The 23,493-nt window shown below is 37.1% G+C and overlaps 1 protein-coding gene across 3 annotated transcripts in view; it reads left to right on the top strand.

Moving 5' to 3' along the window:
- The window catches only part of LOC147386486 (regulatory-associated protein of TOR 1-like), a 97,353-nt gene that overhangs the window by 67,673 nt on the left and 6,187 nt on the right, over window positions 1-23,493 (top strand). For all 3 annotated transcript variants that reach the window (XR_015171827.1, XM_086422820.1, XM_086422821.1), the window contains 8 exons: window positions 7,744-7,898; window positions 8,015-8,159; window positions 8,252-8,330; window positions 8,446-8,547; window positions 19,040-19,123; window positions 19,577-19,687; window positions 21,512-21,865; window positions 21,958-22,141. Coding sequence is in view for 2 of the 3 variants with exons in the window: in XM_086422820.1 (XP_086278946.1) it covers window positions 7,744-7,898; window positions 8,015-8,159; window positions 8,252-8,330; window positions 8,446-8,547; window positions 19,040-19,123; window positions 19,577-19,687; window positions 21,512-21,865; window positions 21,958-22,141 (1,214 nt within the window). In the remaining variant the exon portion in view is untranslated. The remainder of the gene's footprint in view (window positions 1-7,743; window positions 7,899-8,014; window positions 8,160-8,251; window positions 8,331-8,445; window positions 8,548-19,039; window positions 19,124-19,576; window positions 19,688-21,511; window positions 21,866-21,957; window positions 22,142-23,493) is intronic.

Genomic DNA, 23,493 nt, shown 5'->3' with positions numbered 1-23,493 from the left:
GCACAAGTGTCATCAAGGTGTTGTCATGTGTTTGGCATGCCAACTATTGAAAATTAGAATACTATGACAATCATACAAAAGTAAATATATCAACAAAAAAAAAAAAAAAAAAGATTGACTGAATCCAAAAATTATTTGAGCTCATGCTTAAAGAACTCCTATTACTATCGTAAAATTAAGATATCATAATAGAATAAGATAAAAATAGTAAGATGTGTAAGAACACCAGATCCATAGCATGCATGAACTAGCTGACTACACTAATCGCAAAGGTCAAATCCTGTCTAGTGTTAATCAAATATTAGACAGCTTACAAGGCTCTGATAAGAAGAAGGATCAGATAAAAGATCACCAGGTTCGGCATGAAGATGAGGATTTTGATCGGGGAGGAGGTAGGACGATAACCAAGCGTCCCAGTGTCCTAAAGAAGATCCAAAGTGTATTTGCGTTGAGATAGTGAAATACCACAGCGAGGGTAAGTCACTTCTATCCCCAAGAAGTACTTGAGGGGACATAAGTCCTTAACCTCAAAAGCACGACCCAATAACATCTTTATTCTGTCAATCCACTGTGCATCATCTCCAATCACGATAAATATCATTCACATAAACCAAAACAATGATGTAACGACCATCCACTCCTCGATGAACAAAGCAAGTATGATTTGAGTGGCATCTAGAAAATTCCATAGATAAAATAACCTCAGATAAATACTGAAACCAGGCTTGCTAGGATTGCTTCAGACCATACAGAGATTTGAAAATACGATAGACCTTCCACGAATACTTCCCCTGAAAACGAAATCCAGGAAGGGGGTCCATGTAATTAAGCTCAATCAGATCACCATTCAGAAATGCATTATTCACATCGAGTTGGTGAAGGGGCTATGAGTAACATGCAGCTAAAGATATAAGGAGGCGAATAATGGAGAGTTTGGCTATAGGAACAACTGTAGCACCAAAATTTTTTCTTGGAGTCTGCGTAAAACCCTTAGCAACGAGTGCATGCATTGTACCGATCAACAGTGCCAGCCACAAGATATTTAACATTAAAAACCCATTTACAACCAATAGTCCGCTCCCCAGAGGGAAGGGAAACAAGCTCCCATGTGTGATTTTTCTGCAAAACATCTATCTCTGCAGTCATGGTTATAGTCCACTTAGGATCTCACAACACCTCTGATATAGACTGAGGAACTCGAATAGAATCGGTGGTGACAAATTAGGCTTGATAAGAGAGAAAGTCCCTGATAGGAAACAAACTGGGTAATAAGATGATCAACACACCTCCGCTTACCTTTGCTATCCACAATAGGCAAGTGAGAGACAGAAATAGAAGGAATAGGAGTAAGAATAGAAGAGGGTATACCTGAGTCCAAGGAGAAGGTTGGCAAGGTTGGAGAGGGGTGAGGGCAACAAAAGTAAACCTTAAGTGCCGGCAAAGATGAAAATGGAGAGAAAATTGGAGATGGAAGCATTATAAGAGAGGGATCCTACAAGAAAAAGAGTCTTGCAAAGAAGATGTAATACAAAAGTAGGGAATATTTTCAAAAAAGGTGACATCCAAAGAATGAATTACACTATGAGAAATAGGATCATAACAATGATACTCCTTTAACATAGACAAGTAACCCAAGAAGATACTTTGAATGGCTTTGTCATCTAATTTTGTGTGATGAGGGGTCCTGTCTTGGACAAAACAAGTGCACCCAAAGACTCTAGGAGTAATGGGGAAGAGCATGCTATCAAATCGAAGAACATGAAGAGGCACATGGCCCCCTAAGGCACGACTTGGAACGTGGTTAAGGAGAAAAGTCGCAGTGAGGACTGCCATATTCCAATATAACTTAGGAAATGCATCCCTCGAAGAAAACAACAGACAATTTTCATGAGGTGGAGATTTTTGCATTTTGCTACCCCGTTTTGTTCAGGAGTATAGGGACAAGTCAACTGATGAAGCATATTGTGCTCATGAAGATGAGATCAAATCCCATCAGAAATATATTCCCCCCCCCCTCCTGGTTATCAGATCTCAGAGATTTAACAGTGATGTTGTACTGAGTTTGAATCATTTTAAGAAAATTAACAAAAATAGGAAGTACCTCGGAACGAAAACACATCAAATAAACTCAAGTACAATGAGAATAGTCGTCAATAAATATAACATAATATCTATGATTATTAAAAGCAGTAACAAGGAAAGGCCCCACACATCATAGTGAACTAAATAGAAAATTGCATTAAACCGATGCATGCGAGGAATATAAGAAGAATGTACGTGTTTAGAAAACTTACACATAGAGCACTGAAACTTGTGTCCACTACAAGAAAATTTTAAAGCAGGAAATAATGAATATAAGGGCTGAAAATTAACATGTCCTAAGCGAGCATGTCATAAGTTTGAAGTTTGAGAAGAAAAAATATGGCTCCTAGAGATTTGAAGCATAGAAGCCAGAACAACAGTAGGTTGAGATCCAAACATGTACAACTCATCCCTCTCATACCCCTTGCCAAAAATCCTCCTCGAAGTTAGGGCTTGAAAAATGCAGTGAGTAGGAAAAAATGTTACAGAGCAATTTAGAGATTTGATAATACTACTCACAGACAAAAGATTAAGAGATAAGTTATGAACATTAAGAACTGATTCAAGAGAAAAGCCAAAGTACAAGGGGATGGTACCCTTATTGAGGATAAGAGTAAGGGACCCATCAACAAGGAGAACCTCCTTATGAGTATCAAGAAAAATAAAAGAAGTAAAATGGCTAGACTCACTGGTCATGTGATCAAAGGCACCAGAATCAATTACCCAAATCAGAAAAGTGAGGCTAGATTGAGTGACATGAAATACAGAAGATGTACCTGGGGTTAACTAAGGCCACAGTCGAATATGAGTGAGTATGAGCATGGATCTGATCCCATACAATAATGACAATCTAATTATGAAATTGTTGCAAATCAATATTGCCAAGGGAAGATGGAAGATCAATGAAAAGAACTGGTGATGACTCCACAGTGGTAGCACGAGTAGCAGAATGCCCCAAAGTAGGAGTGGCAGGTTATCGCAAGTAAGAACACTACCTTTGCCATAACCACGGTCTCTACGGCCACGACTTCTAGATCCCTGGGCACGAGAGTCAAAGAAACCTGAATTGACTGCTAGAGCCAGTTGATCTGTAACTGGAGTAAAAAAAAATAGCAAAGGCCTGAGTCTGAAATGGTATTACACGACGACGACATTCATCACTATTAATAATCGCAAAGGCCTCAAATAAACAAGGCAAAGGAGAGGTATTAAGGATCTGGGTCCGTAGTGCCTCAAACTCAGATCATAAGCCCATTAGAAACTGGTATGTCTAATGTCGAAAAATCCTCTTAACCACATACTTTACTATCTTTGTAGACAACTCAACCATAGACTCATAATGAGAGAGCTCCTCCCAATGAGATTGAAGAAAAACAAAATAATTAGTTACACTCTGAGTATCCTGAGCAGCATGTGCAATGTCGCGATATAGCTTATAAATCATCAAATCATTCCAAGCATGTGCATATGTCTGAGTGAGAGTGGATCATAAAGAGGAGACCGTCTCATGATACATAAACATGGTGTAGATGCATTGCTCGATGGAATTAAAAAAACCACCCAAGAAGAGTGCAGTTGTCGATCTCCCATTGTTCAAATTTGGGAGCGATAATGGGTGGCTTAGTAATGGTGCCCAAAAGCCATCCGAATTTACCTTGATTACGCAAATAGAGTCTCATAGACCGAGACCATGACTGAAAATTTCAACTATCTAATAGGGCACTGGTAATACATTAGGCCGAGGAATTTTCCCCAAGAATAGTATTAGACTCCTTGCTCTCTCGGTTCACTGTTATCACACAAAGAACAAGAGGAGTCTCAAGAGCAAGGTAACAAGTAGGAAATTTTGGCTTGAAGGGAGTTCTCTCGCAACCTCAAACCAATGTGCGATCACCCACCAAAAAACATGATAGAACAAAAGATGGGGGTGGTGAACCTCTATCACACAACCCAACCATTTCAAAAAACAACTAACAAAAGAGGATGGGGGTGGTGAACCTCTATCACACAGCCCAGCCACACCAAAAAAATAGCAATAACAGAAGAAGATGGGAGGTGAATCTCTATCACAGCCTAGCCAAGACCTATCGCATGACAGCAAATCACCCACACAGCCTATCAGAGGGCTTTAAACCTTATCGCAGGGCACCAATGAGGCATAAGGAGACACAAAAACTCCATTGCAGGGCAGTAGGGCACCCACACAGTATGCGTAAATTGCAATGATGCACCCATCGACCCCACAGAACAATCTTTGTCACAGCAGCCTCACACAACAGATCAACCTCACACAAGAGCAGCCCTAATCGTAGAATAATCCAGCCAGCAATATGGATCAAATTGAACAAGAAACTGCATCAGTGCAATCTATCGCATGGTGTGATTGGGGTAAAAGAGGAAGAGATGAACCCCCTAAGGGGAGACCCTTCAACGAAGACTCCTTGATTAGGTTTGGTCCGTAAGAGTCAAATGGGTTGGGAAGATAGGAGAAGAGAGGGAGGTGTCACTGTGTAGCTCCAAGAGGTCTAGGAGTTGAAGGAGAGACACAATCGATGGATTTCCTATAGGCTCTGATACTAGAAGAATTGAAGAATGGTTGTCAAGTTTGATAAGGAGAGCTTGGCAGATATATATATATTAATAAAATAGTGAATGGACGTAAACACCCTTACATAGAAATAATCGAAAATGAAAATAGAAAAACATTAAACATAAACATTATTTCCAATAGGTAAACCATTAGGCTTTCCAACCTAAGCATTAATTTTGGTAGGTTGCTATTTTCCACAGTACAAAACACTAATTAGGCCTTCCTCTATATTTTGTACAATTTCATCTTTTAGTTTCTTTATACTTAGAGAAATGTTCGTGGGTGACATTGGACTTCAGTTGATTTTTGTCACACCTCAAAATCCTAACACGCATCCCCATGATTAAGTGTTAGAATCTCGAGGTGTGAGATATTTTCCATACAGTTATAAACACATATAACTCTACAATTTCTAACAATGATATCATATATTGCAGCGGAAGCATAACTAAATACGATACACAAACAAAAACAACAATCCTCTCTCTCAACGCCCTTTATTTATATATAACAGAAATAAATAATGACACCTACTGCTAAGAATATACTAACCTTCTCTTTCAATATAAACTAATCTACTATCTATTGATGCTCACAACATACAAACCTATTGATCTCAAAACTACATCAATCATAAAGTTGATCATTGATTACTGGAGCTTCCTGAAATTGAGATGATTGGTAGGGTGAGTAACAGGAAAGTTACCTAACAAGAAACATATATTTCAAAATTATAGTTCTAATATGCAGATTAATCACACTAAAAGAAGTTTTAAAAATATGCAGGTTTTATTTCAAATAACATCAACCACGAAAAAAATCGAATTAACATACTGAAATAACTGTATTTAAATAATTTAATTGAAATACTGTAAATGTAAACGTCTGTAAATCATCTTGGCATTCACTTAATATACAATCATTGATAGTTTCTTAAAATAGAGGTTGAGGATCACGACTGATACGAACATCTCAATCAAGATACGTATATGCTCTTATACTTCACTGGTGTGGAATCCCACCGTTAATTCTTGATTAGCAAGGCAAACTAATAGGGTGTAAGTGTTTATCCAGCTCAGGTTGGCCATTTGACCAGGGCAATTGTGAAACATGCCTCCATAATGTGGGTCAAATCCGTTCAACTACTTTAAACTACTAATGATCATTGGCTAGCCAGTTTCGTCTATACACATCGAGCGTGCATGGGTGCGAACCTCAAATAACTCTAGTCTTGTACATATACTACCTTTACATCTTGTTCTCTATTAAAGATAGAAAAGAATTTCCCTAATATGGAGAGTGATGTTCATCTCCAAAGCATCCCATTCTACTAGGAAGATCAAACATCTCAATCTATATCCTAAAGTAGCGTGTCGCTTCGGAAAGTTACAATCAACTATTCTTTTAGGTATTCTTTAACCCTTTAATATATTACTTAAAAATATTCAATTATAATTATTCTTTTTGTTTTCAAAACATTAAAACATATTTTTTTTTAATATGAAACTATTCTTTCAAAATATAAATTAAACTGAGAAGTAACACTCAGTATGAGTATGAATACCCCGTCTTTCTGTGAAATAATATATCGTCATAACATCCACCTCGCGAAAACGCGAGCTAAAACTAGGAAAAGAAATAACATCTAGCGATCACGCGAGCTATATCTAGGAAAATAAAGCACACCTTACGATCACGCGAGCTAAATCTAGGAATATAAAACATACCTTGCGATCACGCGAGCTAATCTAATGTATTTGGGTATTCATACACCAAACACATCAACAAGTACGATACATACAACCAGGATATCTTTTGAAAAATCATTTTTTTCCCACCAGTCCAAACTTCGAAATTCTTTTACAAAATTAATAAAACCATTATTGACATCACAATACAATTTCTTTCAAAAAAAAAAAAAAAATTTCAAACTTTTTGCTGTATGTTGATGTCAACAAATAAAATCTCCTATAACATAAATAAAATATCAACAGATCTATATTCTAAACTAACATGCATGAATTTTTGCCAAAATACTTACATTGAACATAAATTTTGAAATAATCATTATTTTGAAATAAGAACAGTTTTTTTTTTTAAATAAATCTATGACTGTAATTAAGAAATTGGAAGTTCCCTACCTGATTGGATTCAATTTTTAGCTTCAGACATTAACGTCCTGAATCTTTAATCAATTAGTCCATTTTTTTATTCACTTTGACTTCCTAACAAGATCAACACCTAAATGAAAAAAGTCAAGAGACAAACAACTTTAAGAGTCAACTTCTCTCAATAGGTTTAACAGAAATGAATATGAATTTGGTCTTTATATTCATAAATATTCTTCTAAAATATCCTTTTGGATCAACTTACTTAAACCATTAAATCAAATTCACACAAAACTATGTTTCTCAACAGTTCTAAATCAACTAACAATACATAATTTGACTAAAAAAACTGTCCCATCTCAATTATGATTAATAATTCATAAAATGTATTCCTCGATATACATAATAAAATTTCATGGCATTACAGTTATTGTCCGGCTTATGCTGGAGTTGATTCTAACGCAGATTCCTCTCTAGTTTTCAGGACTGGATGACTAAGTTCTCTATGGATAATTTTGGACCTTTGACTCATATGAGTTCACTTTTATTTCAAATCTTCCTCATTAATAGCTTTGCATGACTTGATAAATGAAAAAAGAGGTAAAACATTGATGGATGAGTGATTCAATGCTACATTGGTCATCTCTTGGAAATTACTTGTGTATGTTGCTTGAGTTTCTCAGCATGGTTTGCACAAATATGTATTTTTATGATTAGTTTGAATTTCTTTCTGTTAGTTCTTTCTTATTACATTCCAACAATTTTGGTCTCACTGGTAGTATGGAATTTTTTTTTCTGAATTGTAGCTTCGACTTTTTCTTGGCATGTTGTAATTTATGTACTTTTTTCATTGATGGTATAACTTTGCATGGCAGCGTAACCTATTGAATTTTTTAAGAAATTGCATGGTATAGTGATTATGTATGCTTAAATTTTCTGACTCATTATCCTTCTTTTTGCCAGGTTCTGCAAACGTTCGGTACTTCATGATTCCCTTGACCATTCTCTTATAGACAAAATTCCTGGCCGACAAAATGATCGAAAAACACTTTTAGGGGAACTGAACTGGATTTTCACAGCTGTGACTGACACAATTGCTTGGAATGTCCTACCACACGGTAAGCACTGTTCGTCACTAATTTACTGTACATTGGTGCTGTTATCTTTGAAGTGCTATACTATTTTTTCTTGGTTGAGTTATTCTTGCCTCCAACATCAAAATTTTTCCTTGCAGATATTTTTCAGAGATTGTTCAGGCAAGACCTTTTGGTTGCTGGACTATTCCGGAATTTTTTACTCGCTGAGCGAATTATGCGATCTGCAAACTGTTCACCAATTTCATATCCAGTGTTGCCATCAACACATCAGCATAATATGTGGTAGCTACCTGAAAATAATTTTTAATTATGTTTTCTTTCTTATTTATCAATTTATATTTTGTTGTTTTATCCAATCTATGTGTGCATTATAGGCATGCATGGGACATGGCTGCTGAAATCTGCCTTTCTCAGCTTCGCTCATTAATTGAAGAGCCTGATATAGAATTCCAGGTATCTTTTTTACAATTTATATTTAAAATTAGGAAAATGATGGTCAAATGTTGCTCATTAGATATGCCGCATTTCATGTTAGAAAAGCCTAATATGTTTCTGGTTTGACCTTCAGCCCAGCCCTTTTTTCACCGAACAGCTGACAGCTTTTGAGGTATGGCTTGACCATGGATCTGAGCATAAAAAACCACCAGAGCAGTTGCCTATTGTTCTTCAGGTGAGGTACTTCTAGCCCTATGTCAAGTCAAATATAAATAGATTTTTTTTCCCCGATATATAAATTTATTGAAAGAAGAGTACAGAGAGTGGATGGATTTTCTTGGTATGGGAAAGGTCCTTCCAAAGTCAAGGTCAGTGGACCATATCCGGCTGCATTGTGCTTTTGCCTTAGAAGGGTGACTTCCCAACTCTATTAGACCTCTGTTTGGGTGTTGGCTGTTTGGGGTTCCTCTTTAAGGAAATCAAATATAGTTTGTTGGAGTCTTCTTCCTTAGACTCTTTGGAAGGAAAGGAACTGCTTCATTTATGAGAACAAGGTGCACTTGTTGCATGAAGTAACTTTCTCGGTGTTGGGGCTGCTCTTCTTTTGGGAAAAGCTGTTCAAGGGGATTTTTTTTAGGATATTGTTGTTCAATGGGATAAAATTTGTAACTTGGATTCCACTTAGTTTTTGTTCTTGTTTTTTCCTTTCTTTCTTATTTTGTAGGGGTCATCTCGACCCCACCCTCTTTTTGGTGCATTAATAAATTATATTTATTCATAAAAAAAGAAAAGATTAATCTAACATGGATCAGGATGTGTAAGATCCCATTTAAAAAGTAAATTCTTGAAAAATACCCCCTTTAAACTCATCACAAGATTTAACAAAACAAACAGGAAGCCTAGTATGCTAATGATCACATTTTTTTTTTTTTTATAAATAAAGTTTTATTGATAAGAGGACAAGAAGTCCTCAAGAAAAGATACAAGTCTAGCTTCTCTCACCAACTCCAACCTGAAAAGAAAGTCTTCAAAAACAACCCTCAAAATTCCTTGAATTGCTTATACCAAAAAAACAAAAATCCTAGAATACCAATCATTAGCTCAGGCAAAGAACTTTCCTTTTCGTTGAAAGTGCGCCAATTTCTTTCTTTCCAAATGCCCCAACATACTGCAAAGGGTGTGAACTTCCAAAGAATCTTCCTCCTGCCAGAGAAAAGAGAAGGCGCTTCCAACCAAACAAAATGGAAGTAATGGAACAGGGTTGACACTAGGAGTCATTAAAAAGAGATAGAAAATGAGAGCAGATCACTTTTTGAAGACTCTTCCTTTCTTTCAAAGATTCTTTTGTTTCTTTCCTTGCAGATACCTTAACATACGACAAAAGGTATTAGTGCCCACAAAATTCTCATCCCTATGCGAGAAAGCCTTAATCTGCCAAGTTTGGAATAGGGGGTAGGCTAGATCTAGGGAAAACCTAATGAGTACGGAATAAGAAAAGAAAATGAGTTCAAATCTTCATAGCAAATGAGCAATGAACAAAGAGATAGTCTTCCATCTTGCTCGTGGATTTACAGACCAAACAAAAGTTAGCGATTACGAAACCCCACTTAATTGAACGATTAGTTGTTAGGATTCGATCGCAAGCGGCAAATCAAATTAAAAAGACTTTTGATGAAACTTTTGGATGCCAAGTGGAGTCAATAAGAAAATCAATGGGAGGCTGATAATAAGGAAAAAAAGAAAAACTTGATCGGGAAAGACATCCCGTTTCCAAATCCATCCCCTTTAGTCATCATCCTATAATACCATAAGAACATGGGGAACTTAATTTATTAGGTTGGTTATATCCTAAACCTCCCAATCGTTGAAACCTCTCCTAAAACTAGGTCTCATGACAACTCACTCTCATTGCAAATCATGAAAGTATCAACGTGTTTTTCTTTTTTTAATGAATTAGAAAGCAACGAAGGGAGTTGCAAAGAAGAAGGAGAATCACCACACCATTGCTAAAACCTCTCCTTAAGCCATAGTCTCATGACAACTCACTCCCATTGTGAATTATGGAAGCATCAACCCCAAAAGTAATCCTCTTACAAAAATTTGGCAAAATCTTAAGAATACATTCCCAAACAGTGCATCTATATGAGGGTATCACCTCAACATTCTCCTTCTCACAAGACTTCTCACCATATTTTGCCTTAATGATCCTCCAACACAAACTACCCTACTCCATCTTGAACCTCTATCACCACATAACTAGTAATGTGGTTTTCATTCGTCTAATCCCTATTCCTCTTTGGGGAACAAATTAGCTTCCAATTCACTAGATGGAACTTATGGTTTCCTTCCCCTTCATGTTTAGAAAATTTCTAATTAGTTTTTCCCCGGGCACAACACTTACAAGACTTGACAAATAGAAAGTAGATCATGATGCTTGCTATTGTGCTTTGATTGAGGTCACATTTCTTTTTTTTCTTTTTTTTGAGAGATTATTTGCTTTCCATGAACCTAATCTCTTTTTTACCATTAATATTACTAAGAGGTGCCATATGTTTTTTACTTTTATTTGATGCCCTGAGGGAAAGCCCCAAATAAGAGGAGGGGAATGATCCCACTCGGCAACCAAAGTATCTTGTAAGAATGTGAATACTAGAAGTTGACCCAACCCAAACCTTACTTTTTTTTGTAAATTGATTGGAAACCTTAAAACTGCTTCAAAATGTCACAATAAACCTCTCAAGAATCTATGTGGCTCCAAGGACCTATATAGGAAAACAATAGTATCATCTGCACATTTGAGATGGGAGACCATTTGTTCTTATTCATTCCCCATAAAATCTTTACAAAGCACCAATTGATATAGCTTCGGACAATAGCTAACCCAGGCTTCCCTCAACAATCATAAACATGAGTGGGAATAGGGGATTCCTTTGTCTTAACCTTGTAGAACTCTTGAAGAAACCTGTTAGGCTATCATTAATTAGAATAGAGAAAGCTGATGAGACACACTTGATAACCCATTCTATCAATTTCTTGCCAAAGCCCATTCATGCCAAATATCTCAAGAGCTCCCAATTCATATGATTGTATGTTTTTCTAGATCTATCTTACACACTATTCCTAACTTCCCTGATTTGATCCTCCCCATGAAAGGCCAATCCATTTATCTTTATCTTCGAGATTTGATTGGTTCTCCTGTGATTGTTTGCCATTTGGTGGAAGAATTTCGTATTGTTATCCCCTTCTTTAAATCATTATATTTTGATTTCTACGTCCAATATTCTTCTTCCGTAACTGTAGTTTTTTGGAATTTGTTTCATTGGTTAAATCTCTTTACAATCTCTTTTGGTGCCCGATCAAAGGCATCGTACTCTAAAATGTTATTTCGTGTCTTCAATACTCGCAAAAAACTTCTACCTATAAAAACAAATCCTCCCAAAAACTTCCTTATACTATATCTTTAACCTTTCTTTAAGAGTTTTTAGCTTATTCCTAAAACAAAAGTCTGGACTCTCAGAAAAGGAAATGAACTTCACCACTTATGAAATTTCTCATGGGAATTCGGGTTGAAGAAACCAAATTGTTTCCAAATCAAAATGGATTATTGGAAATATTATAATAGTCAGTTCTAGTTTGACTAATATTAGTTTATTTCTGTTTATTTCTTATTTCTTTTTAAGGGCATTTATGTCCGTTCCATTATTATTGATTATAAATATATGCCAACTCTCATTATGAGGCTTGACCTTTCTCTTCTAAAATTCTTCTTGGTATCAGTGCCAAAAAACCTCACCCTCCATATTCGTTTCTCCTCCAAAAAAATTTTTCTCTCATTAATCCCACCATACTAACCTAGTAGTAGCCTCATCTAGAGTTTCTCTCCCTTCAGGGGCTCTTTTTTTTTTGATTTATATTCTCTTAATCGCATGTTGCGATAGAAAATTTATTAACTATTCACATACTGCAATAAAGTTTTGCACTGTGATTTTTGCCTCTTTGTTATTAACCCTTGAGTTATTGGGTGAACTTCAATCAGCCCAACAAACTCAATCCAACTTGCGACAGCAGCAGACAACAATGTGTTGTATACATCCCGATTAGACCTAAAGGTCCTAAACAAGCCTACAATCAGACCTACAGGCTTTGCGAGAGACATGCCTATGACACCAGTAGACAGAGATTGTAGCCTTCTACGATCAGTTTCTATGCCCTAAACAATCTTGCGATCAGCCTACAGGCCTTGAACAGTCCTGCGACAGCAACAACAGGTGGTTGGAAGTCTTGCGATCAGATTTACAGGCTTGGAACAGCCTTGCGATCAGCCTACAGGCCTTGAATAGTTTTGCGACAGCAACAGCAGGTGGTTGGAAGTCTTGTGATCAGATCTACAGGCTTGGAACAGCCCTATGATCAGATCTGATACCATTTACAGGCCTGCGATAGCAGCAATAGGCGGTTGGAAGTCTTGCGATCAGATCTACAGGCTTGGAACAGCCCTTCGACCAATTCTACAACAACTCTAGGGTGGTACGAAAACCTATGCCACCAGTAGAATTTGTCTTTGTGACCTACGACAATAGTTGGGGCTTTGATAGCAACAGGAAGAAATTTTTTTTTTACTTTCTTCAACAGCAATAGTAAGGAATTTTTTTCTCTTTGATCTTCAACAACAAGGGGCTTTGACAGCAATCAGTTGTAATTGTTTTTTGGTGTTGTCAACAGCAATCAGTAGCATTATCTGACCTTGGACAGTACTAATATGGGAGATCTCCTTTCAATCCAAAGTTTTTTTTTCTACTCATAGTGTGCAATGATGACAACTCACGAGACTATGGACTACCACGACCCTTGGGGCTAATTTTTCAGTCTAGCGCATAACCAATGCCACACTAGATGGTCGTAACTTTCAGTCTTGATCCCAGTCGATGCGATTTTATTTGGGTAGTAGAGGAAAATCTGGTTGGCTGTCAGGCATTGTTCCTAAGCCACCCCTCACTGATCCTAAATTTGAACAATGGGAAATTGATAATTACACCATTCATAGATGGTTATTTAACTCCATGGAGCAACGCATCTACATTATGCTTATGTATCATGAGACTGTCTCTTCTTTGTGGTCTACTCTTACTCAAACATATGCACATGCTCGCAATGATTCGAGGATTTATGAACTTTATCGGGATATTGCTCAAGCTACCCAAGGAAATCAGAGTGTTACAGATTACTTTGGATTCCTTAAGTCTCGTTGGGAGGGGCTCTTGCACTATGAGTCTATGGCTGAGCTATCTGTCGAGGCAGCCGAGTATGTAGTCAAGAGGATTGCTCGACATCAGACATCATTTTCTTATGGGTTTATGCTTTGAGTTTGAGGCACTATGGACACAAATCCTTAATACCACTCCTCTACATTCTTTATTTGAGACATTTGCGACTATAGATAGCGATGAGCGTTGTCGCCATATTGTTCCCTCCCAGTCTCAGCCCCCTGTCATTACCTTTGCTCCAGATACAGATCAGATGGCTCTTGCAACCAATTCGGGTTTCTCTACCTCCCATACTCAAGGATCCGGGAATCGAGGTCATAGAAGTCGTGGACGTGGTAAAGGTAATGGTCTTACATGTAGCTACTGAGGGAAGATTGGCCATGAGAAGGTCCGTTGTTTTCAACTCTATCCCCACCTGTTGAGATCTTCTAGGGGACAGTCCGTGCTGCTGTTGTGGAATCTACCTCCGTTGATCCTGCATCTTTTGAAACTATTGATTTGCAACATTTATAGAAACAGATTACAGCTATTGTATGGGATCAACTCCAAGCTCAGACTCCCTCATCCTCGACAATCGCATCTGTTACCACACCTCCAAGTAGCTCTTTTGCATTTCATGCCTCTCAGTCTAGCTCTCTCTTTTGACTTGGGTAATTGATTTTGGTGCCTCTGATCACATGACCGGTGAGTAATCATTTTATTTCTTCCATTTTTCCTACTATTCATAAGGAGATTCATCTTGCTGATGGGTCTCTTACCCCTATTCACAGCAAGGGTACTATCTCCTTAACCCCTAGTTTTTCTCTTGATTCTATTCTCCATGTTTCTCACATCTCTTAACCTTATGTTTGTGAGTAATATAACAAAGTCTCTAAATTGTTCTGTAACATTTTTTCCTACTCATTGTGTCTTTTAGGACCTGATTTCGAGGAAGATTTTTGACAAGGGGTATGTGAGGGATGGGTTATACCTGTTTGGAGCTCCACCTACTACTGCTCCAGCTTTCGTCCTCCACTCACTGGGAATCTTACTTTTTCTTCCCAAACTTTAAACTTATGGCATGCTCGCTTAGGACATGTTAATTTTTAGCACTTATGTTCATTATTTCTTGTTTTAAAAAATTCTTATAGTGGATACAAATTTCAGTGCTCTGTGTGTGAGCTTTCAAAACACACACATACATCTTATATTCCATGCATGGATGGATTTAATGTTATTTTTGATTTAGTTCATTCTAATGTGTGGGGGCCTTCTCCTGTTACTGCTTTTAATGATCATAGATATTATGTTACATTTATTGATGACTATTCTCGTTGTAGTTGGGTTTATTTAATGCGTTCTCACTCTGAGGTGCTCCCTATTTTTGTTAATTTCCTTTCAGACTCAGTACAACATTACTGTCAAATCTCTTAGAACAGATAATGGAGGGGAATATATTGGATTCGATCCCATCTCCATGAGCGTGGTATGCTTTATCAATTAACTTGCCCATACTCCTGAGTAAAACGGGGTGGCGGAACGTAAGAACCGCCACCTCATGAACATTGTCCGTTGTCTTTTGCGAGGGATACATGTTCCCAAGTCATATTGGAATATAGCAGTTCTTACTACTGTTTTCCTACTGAATCGTGCTCCAAGCCACACCTTAGGGGGACAGGTGCCTTTTCATGTTCTTCGACCTGATAGCACTCTCTTCCCCATTACATCGAGAGTCTTTGGGTGTACCTATTTTTTTCAGGATAGAAGTCCCCATCTCACCAAACTAGATGATAAAGTCATTCGTTGTGTTTTCTTGAGTTACTCATCTTTTTCAAAGGGGTATTGGTGTTATAATCCAATCACTCAACGTATTATTCATTCCTTAAATGTCACATTTTTTGAAAATGTTCCATTTTTTTGTGCTTCATCTTCTTTGCAAGACTCTTTTCCTTTGCAGGAACACTCATATAGTGCCACCGTCTTCAGTTTTCTCTCCACCTTCATCTTCACCACCACTACAGGTTTACTCTTGTCGCCCTCCCCCCCCCTTCAAACCTTGCCAACATCTTCCTTGGACTCAGGTATACCTCCTACATTTACTCATGTTCCTTCCATTTCTGTCTCACTTACCTATTGCTCTTCGCAAAGATAAGGGAGGATGTTTTACTGATCACCTTATTGCCCAGTTTGTTTTCTATTAGGGTCTCTCTTCTTCTTATCGGCCTATCTTGCCACCACAGACTCTATTCGGATTCCTCGATCTGTATCTGAGGTTTTACGTGATCGTAAGTAGACTAGAGCCATGGCTACTGAGATGGATGCATTGCAAAATAATTATACCTGAGAACTTGTTTCTCTTCCCTTTAAAGAGCGGACTATTGGCTGTAAATGTGCTTTCATTGTTAAATATCTCGCAGACGGTACTGTTGATCGCTATAAGGCCCGCCTCGTCACTAAGGGATTCATGTAGACTCCGGAAAAGGACTTTGGTGCCACATTTGCCCCTATAATCAAACTTTCTACTGTCCGTCTTCTTATCTCTTTAGCAGCATGTCATTCATAGCCTCTTCACCAGCTTGATGTGAAGAATGCCTTTCTAAACGAGGATTTGACAAAGGTCATTTATATGGATCCCCCTCCTGGATTTCATTTTCAGAGGGAGTATTCTGGGAAAGTATGTCGCCTTCTTAAATCTCTTTATAGCCTAAAGCAGTTTTCGCGAGCTTGGTTCCAGTGTTTCTCTAAGGTCTTCTATCTATGGGATTTTCTATATGCCATTTTGACCATACTTGTTTTATTCGACAAGGAGTAGATGGTTGCAAATCCATTGTCTTGATTTATGTGGATGATATTATAGTAACTAGAAATGATGCACAATGGATTGACAGGGTTAAGAGAAAATTGGGTAATGCTTTTGAGGTTAAAGACTTAAGTCCCCTCAAGTTTTTTTTGGGGATAGAGGTAGCCCACTCACTTCGTGGTATTTTGTTATCTCAACGCAAATACACATTGGATCTTCTTCAGGACATTGGTGTGTTGGTTGTCGTCATGCCTCTTCCCCAATGAATCAGAATCATCGTCTTCATGCTGAATCTGGGGAACTTTTATCTGATCATTCATCTTATCAGAGACTCGTAGGCCATTTGATTTATCTGACTAATACTAGACCAGATTTGACCTTTACGGTTAGTGTAGTCAGTCAGTTTATGCCTGCTCCGCGTACCTTTCATCTTGACATTGTGTCTCGTATCATTCGCTATTTGAAGTCTCATCTTGGTCTAGGCCTATTTTATTTGTCTACTACTCAGTCACATTTGTCTTGTTTCACAGATGCTGATTATACGGGTTCTCTTACAAATAGGAGATCTACATCTGGTTTATATACTTTCTATGGTGGTGACCTTATTTCATGAAAAAGTAAGAAATAGAATGTAGTTTCTCGTTCGTTTGCTAAAGCTGAGTATCGTGCTATGACTCTTGGTACATGTGAGCTTCTTTGGCTTAGATCTTTACTGACAGAGTTGGGATTTCCTATTGGTAGTTCCTCCTCGTTGTTCTATGACAACAAGTCTGCTATCATGCTTGCATCTGACTTAGTCTTTCACGAAAGGACTAAGCACATTGAGGTTGATGTTCACTTTCTTGGGGAAAAAGTTCGATCTGGTGCATTTGAGACAGTCATTGTTCCTTTTTCAGATCAATTGGCCGATATGCTGTCACTAACTCTCACCTTGTCAAGCTGGGCCTAGTTGATATATTTGCCCTAGCTTGAAGGGGAGTATTAGAAATATTAGAAAAGTCAGTTCTAGTTTGACTAATATTAGTTTATTTCGATTTATTTCTTATTTCTTTGTAAGGGAATTTATGTCCATTCCATTATTATTGATTATAAATATATACCAAGCTTTCATTATGAGCCTTGACTTTTCTTGTCTAAAATTCTTCTTGGATTAGATTGGTTACTTAACACTTGTGCTTTACAAGCTATTGGAGAGTGGTCAGACATTGGATTAGGCATTGATGACTAAGACCTATCTAATTTGAACATATTTGGATGATCTTGGTTATTTGAACATGTGAAGGATTTGCCTACCATTGGTAAATCTATCAAGAAATGTCTGTTCACAAATTCCCCAAAGTGCCTTTTGTTTGTGGTGATTCTTGAACCTCTTCTCCTTTTTAATGAAAATTTAATTGCATTGAAGTCTCTTCCCAGGCACCACAATTTCCCATAAAACCCAGCTAAATCATCCATTTTTCCCAAAATTGTTAGTTTTTCTTATATGGAGGTTAGATCTTACAGTTGAAAAGAAACCCAGGAAAATCACTACTCACATGCTTGCATAACAAAGGCTTTATTCCACTTAACAATGACACCACCTGAAGCTCCAATTGTCAGCAAATAGCTCCATTCCATTTTTTCTAGCTAACAATTCTCCAATAACAATATTGTTGCATTCACTCAACTTGGACTCCTGGACTGTTGCTTTCTTGGCCTTATGGAACCAACCCTCTTACATTCCATGACAAAATCTTAACCATTATTTGATTACACTAGGAGCCTGACACTAGAGCTTAATCGCTTTTCAAAATTTTCAACTACCCTTATCCCTTGTCGATTCTTCTTCCATCAAATAGAGATCTCAGTTTTTTTAGAGTCCACATAATTGTTTTGTGTTTATTTGGATAGTGTTTTCAGTGTAAATAAGCATAATTTATCATTTTGAATCCACATGAACTTATTGAGTACATCTGTTTCTATATGAAATGTTTATATAAATCTATTGAAAGATATTCTTTGAATCTCAGGCTGCCAATTTTGTCAGACCTATATGACAATACTTTCCTTGGTTCATCTAAACTAAAGGAGTGTCTTGCTAGTATCCAGTTTTCTGAACCCTCTCATTGAAAACCTTGGAGTCCTCCATCCTCAAGCTCATAGTCGTGTAAATTGATACACTTCCGATAATAAGGCATTCTATTCTCACTCAGAAGGCATTCTAAACTTGAAAATATTGCTTCTATTTTCAAGTTGATTTAGTAGATGCACTACGTCCGATATCTGATGTCATTGGGCTTCTCCTTTTTTCCCCTCATACGACTCCCTTTTTTATGATTCTCTTGTTGGAGGAAGAATACTGGATGCCTTGATGTAGAAGAAAAATAAAAGAATACTGGCTGCCTTAGTTTCATTTGCAAAGAGAAAATACGTTTGCTATCATTGATTTTTTATCCATTTAATCATTTTCAGCCCTTATTCCATCTTGATTTTCTAGCTACTTTAGTTTCTGTTTCAAAAGAAAATAAGTACTTATGGTGCCATTGATTTGTTTTTCATCAGGTCATTTTTTTATTAGTGAAATTTTCATCAGGTCATTTTCAGTCCTGCCATCCTATTTCATTGATATGATGCATTATTTTCTTCCTTTGGTAGTTGTCCTTTACCTATGGATTTTTAATGTGTAAATATTGTCTTTGTCGTAGGTTTTACCTAGTCAATGCCATCGATATCGAGCACTGGTACTTCTTGAGAGATTCCTTGATATGGGACCTTGGGCTGTTGAACTGGTAATCTGTTCTACTGTTTCTTTTACTTTCTGTCACATATATATGGTCATATTTCTGTGTCTTTCATTTAGAGAGCTGCTATTGGCACTCCAACTTTTACTTATTAACCCCCCCAATTAAAAATAAAGAAAATAAGTAAAAGTTGTGATGCCAGTAGAAGCTCTCCTATTTTTTTTTTTTTTTTCTTTTTTTTTTGAGGTTTGGGATTTTATATGAGCCTAATCATAATTGTAAACAACTACTGAAATTGTTTGAATAGTGTTATTATGTTTTGTAATGTTAAGATTATAATTTGAGCCAAACCCATGTAAGGTTTGAAGAGTTCGTTTTAATCTTTAATTGGAATGTGAAAAAAATTTAAGAAATTGGGATGGAATAAGTAAAAGGTGGGGGGCCAATAGCAGCTCTCTTCATTTATTATGGAACTCAAAATCCAGTTTGATGCTCTTGTAGGCCTTGTCCGTTGGAATCTTTCCGTGTGTACTGAAGTTGCTGCAAACGGCAGCAGTGGATTTAAGGCAAATTCTCGTATTCATATGGACAAAGATCTTAGCACTTGATAAGGTATCTTCAAATAAATGTTACACGTACATGGTGTTTTCTTTATAATTCTTTGCATATTTTATCTTTCATCTCAACCTCAAATTTGGAAAATATATGCATGTTTAATTCCTTACTATGGGGAGTAGCTACTAGCCAGTTAAAAATGACCATAATTTGTTATGAATCTTCACCACTGACATGACTTCTATTGGATTGAGCTATTTTACCCATTTTGTGGATGCCCATATAAGTTTAGCTGAATGCAATATGTGCTTTTGGAGGGCTGTATAGTCACAAAAAACGACGATTTTGTTTTGATGAAAAATTCGCATTTAAAACGTTTTTTGTACCCTTTAACGTTTGAAAGGATAAAAAAATGTGTTTTATGTTTAAATTTTTTTAAAAAGAATAGAAATTTGGCCTATGGTTTTAAAATTTTCATTAGTGATATTTTTGTTCAGAAGATATGTTGCTGGTTGGAGTTTAGCATCATAACCTGTATACTTATGTGTGAAAACATGTTCTCATGCATGGATATTCAGTAGTTTTTTTTTTGCTAAAAATATATACTTAAAACTTTAAATAAATATCTAATATATATATAGGGGAATGCTAACGTCCAAGACCTCATGGGGACATTAGCATTGTCCTACACTTTTTTTCCAATAATTCCCCTCCTCGTTTTGCCTTTTAATGAAAAAGACAAGGCCATGTTAGTCTTTTACACAAGAATAATGCTGAAGTGACCTCAGGCTGGACCTCATATCGCACTTCTTAATGTGAAAGTGTATGGGAACCATATATGCTTTTCATCGAGATACGAGTGAAAAAGCATCTATGGTTCCTATCCATTTTCGCATCAAGAAGTGTGATATGAGGTTCCAGCTTGAGGTCACTCTAGCACGACTCTTTACACAATAAATACATTTATTATGCCATTAATAAATGCATTTATTATGTTGGTATTGATTGCCAAATCATTTACTACAAAAAAGATATTCAATTCAAAATACTTAAATGCTTCTAGCATTTATTATGTAAACAAGCATTTTTTTTTTTTTGTAAAAGACCAATACAGCCTTGTCTTTTTCACTAAAAGACAAAAGGAAGGGGTATTATTGGAAATAAAGTGTTGAACAATGCTAATGTCCCCATGAAGTATTGGAAGTTAGCATTCCCCATATATATATATTCTCTTTTTCATAATTTTTTATTTTTTTATCATTCTTTTTCCTTTTTTTGTTTCTTTCCGAAGTTTTCCCTTGCCGTTTTAAACCCACATTCCAACTTGGTGACTATGGACTGCTATGTGAGCAACACATCCAAATTAAATTGAAGGAAAAATTTATAAGACGACAGCAAAACTGAATATGTTTTTTGGAGCTGAATATTGTGCAATCAAGAAGTAACATATTCATAGATCTTGTAGTAGAGTGAGGGCGTTGAGTAAAAAAAATTGATGACAGGTGAAATTATAAATGAACACATTTGTAAATATATGGGAATAGCCACCTATCAATATATATATATATATGTAGGAATAGCCCCAATAGATGACAAAATAGTTGTAAGTCAATTGAGATGGCTTGGGTCATGTACAAGGAAGACCAGTAACATCTCTGATTTGAAGGAACGTGTAAGTTGAAATTTCTAAAAGAGAGAAGATAAAAAGGATGTTGATTGAGATAATGAGAGCGGATATGTTTCTCATGTCTCAGCTAATTTGTTCCTTGGTATTCCCTACACTTGTTTCTCATAGTGCAGTTCTTCACTTGCCTCCTTGTTTTACCCCGTACCAACTGTTTATAAAAATAACTATAAAAGTTTTGTTTTGTGGAATATTAGTCATGTCAGGTCGATCTAGTGAAGGATGGGGGGCATGCATATTTCATCCGATTTCTCAATAGCATGGATGCATATCCAAAACAACGCTCAATGGCTGCGTTTGTTTTGGCTGTCATTGTGGCTGAGCACAGAAGAGGACAAGAAGCTTGTATTCAATCAGATTTGATAAATGTGTGCTTGAACCATCTTCAACCTTCAAATCCACTTGATGCACAGACCGAGCCCTTACTTCTTCAATGGCTTTGTCTCTGTTTAGGAAAGCTGTGGGAGGATTTCCCAGAAGCACAGATAATAGGATTACGGGCAGATGCACCCTCAATATCAGCACGTCTACTGTCAGAGCCCCAACCTGAGGTTTTTCTTCTTTAGTACTTCATTTTTTATTTAGTCAATATTCTAATTAAATCTTCCATCTTTGTAGCAATTCTATTAAATCTTTGTTTCAGGTTAGGGCTTCTGCTGTTTTTGCTATGGGTACCCTTATTGTCCTTGGATCTGTCAGTGATGGGGTTGGGGGTGATGAAGACTGTGATGATGATGAAAAGGTCAAGGCTGAGCTAAATATTGTTAAAAGCCTTTTGAATGCTGTTTCAGATGGAAGCCCACTTGTTAGGACAGAGGTCGCTGTGGGTAAGTGAGTCGAGCCTCCAAATTTTCCATCATATGATTTATTTGGCTTTGTATGAGCTTCCATTGCTTTCAAATGTTTTTAGTTGTTTAAAACATGGTTTTAAAATTCGACCAAGTTGATTCATAACTCTGCCAAGTAAACTTGATTGGATTTCAATCTGACTCAGCCACAAAACTTTCTGGAATGAGTAAAAAGTTGCATACTCGGCCAAATCAAGCTGAAAATGCACCGAGTCAAGTCAGAAACTCCATTTTCAAAAACCATCAATTTTTTGGTACAAAAATCCTTTTATACCCAAAAATCCATCGTCTTTTACTACTCCCAAAATCCTATCTTCTTCGTGATAGATCTGAAGGTTGAAAGGGGATTAGGTTGAAGTAGACTGGTTTGGTTGAAAGGAGGTTAGTTTGAGATATATCTCAAGCTGATTATAGAGATGACAATGCCCTGGCGATCTTACTCTTTATTCTAAAAAATGCAGTTATTTCATTCCTTCCAAGTCTTGGAAATCACTCCACACCATGGTAGCAACTCTATAACGCAAAGGGAGATTAGGCATTGATTCCCCATTACATTTACACATAATGCATAAATTGACCATACAAATGCCCCATGTCGTGAGAGAGTTTGAAGTGAGAACTTTGCAAGAAACTGCCAATCACTCAAAGAATGAAAACATTGATGGAACTCTTGGGCCCCAAATCGGAATAGCAGGGAAAGACAGAGAAGTGGAACCTGGGATGAATCATGGACCGACAAAAGGACTTGACCGAAAAATCCTATCCTTGCTAGCCATTCACTACCAGAACCCCCCCCCCCCCCCTAAAGGATCCAACACCACGTACAAAATATTACTCACCAGTCAAAGATCAAATCAGTCTCCCAGTCATTAAAAGCCTGCCTAATCCCTAGAAGATCCGGAACTGAACTCCTCAAAAAAGCACTAGTCATCTATTATCCTGCGCAAAGCCATGTGAGTAGTTATTTCAAATGCAGTTATATAGCTAGCACAGCTTATCACTTTAGGCATCTCCCTTCCTTCTGTTCTCTTTAGGTTTTCTTGATCGGACCTTAGTCTAAACTATTCTAAAAAGTTCTTCTGCATATGAAATTCAGGAGTGTCAATGTGGGTCATATATGACTGGACCGGGCCTACTATTAGAAACTATCAAGCGAAGCCCGTGCCTGTCCAATTGATACCCCTATATCGAATAAACTGTATGGACTGAGCATGTTGTATCAGGTTTGTGGGGTTCAGTGTTGTGATACTTCACACCGATGTTGCACACCGTTACATGGGTTATTTGCAAAACAATCACTGAAGGTTTTTCACATATGTACCTAGAGATTC

This window comes from Akebia trifoliata, chromosome 14, assembly GCF_017979445.1.
Source record: "Akebia trifoliata isolate Shusen 1 chromosome 14, ASM1797944v1, whole genome shotgun sequence".
NCBI lineage: Eukaryota > Viridiplantae > Streptophyta > Magnoliopsida > Ranunculales > Lardizabalaceae > Akebia > Akebia trifoliata.
This window is presented reverse-complemented; position numbering and strand designations above follow the sequence as displayed.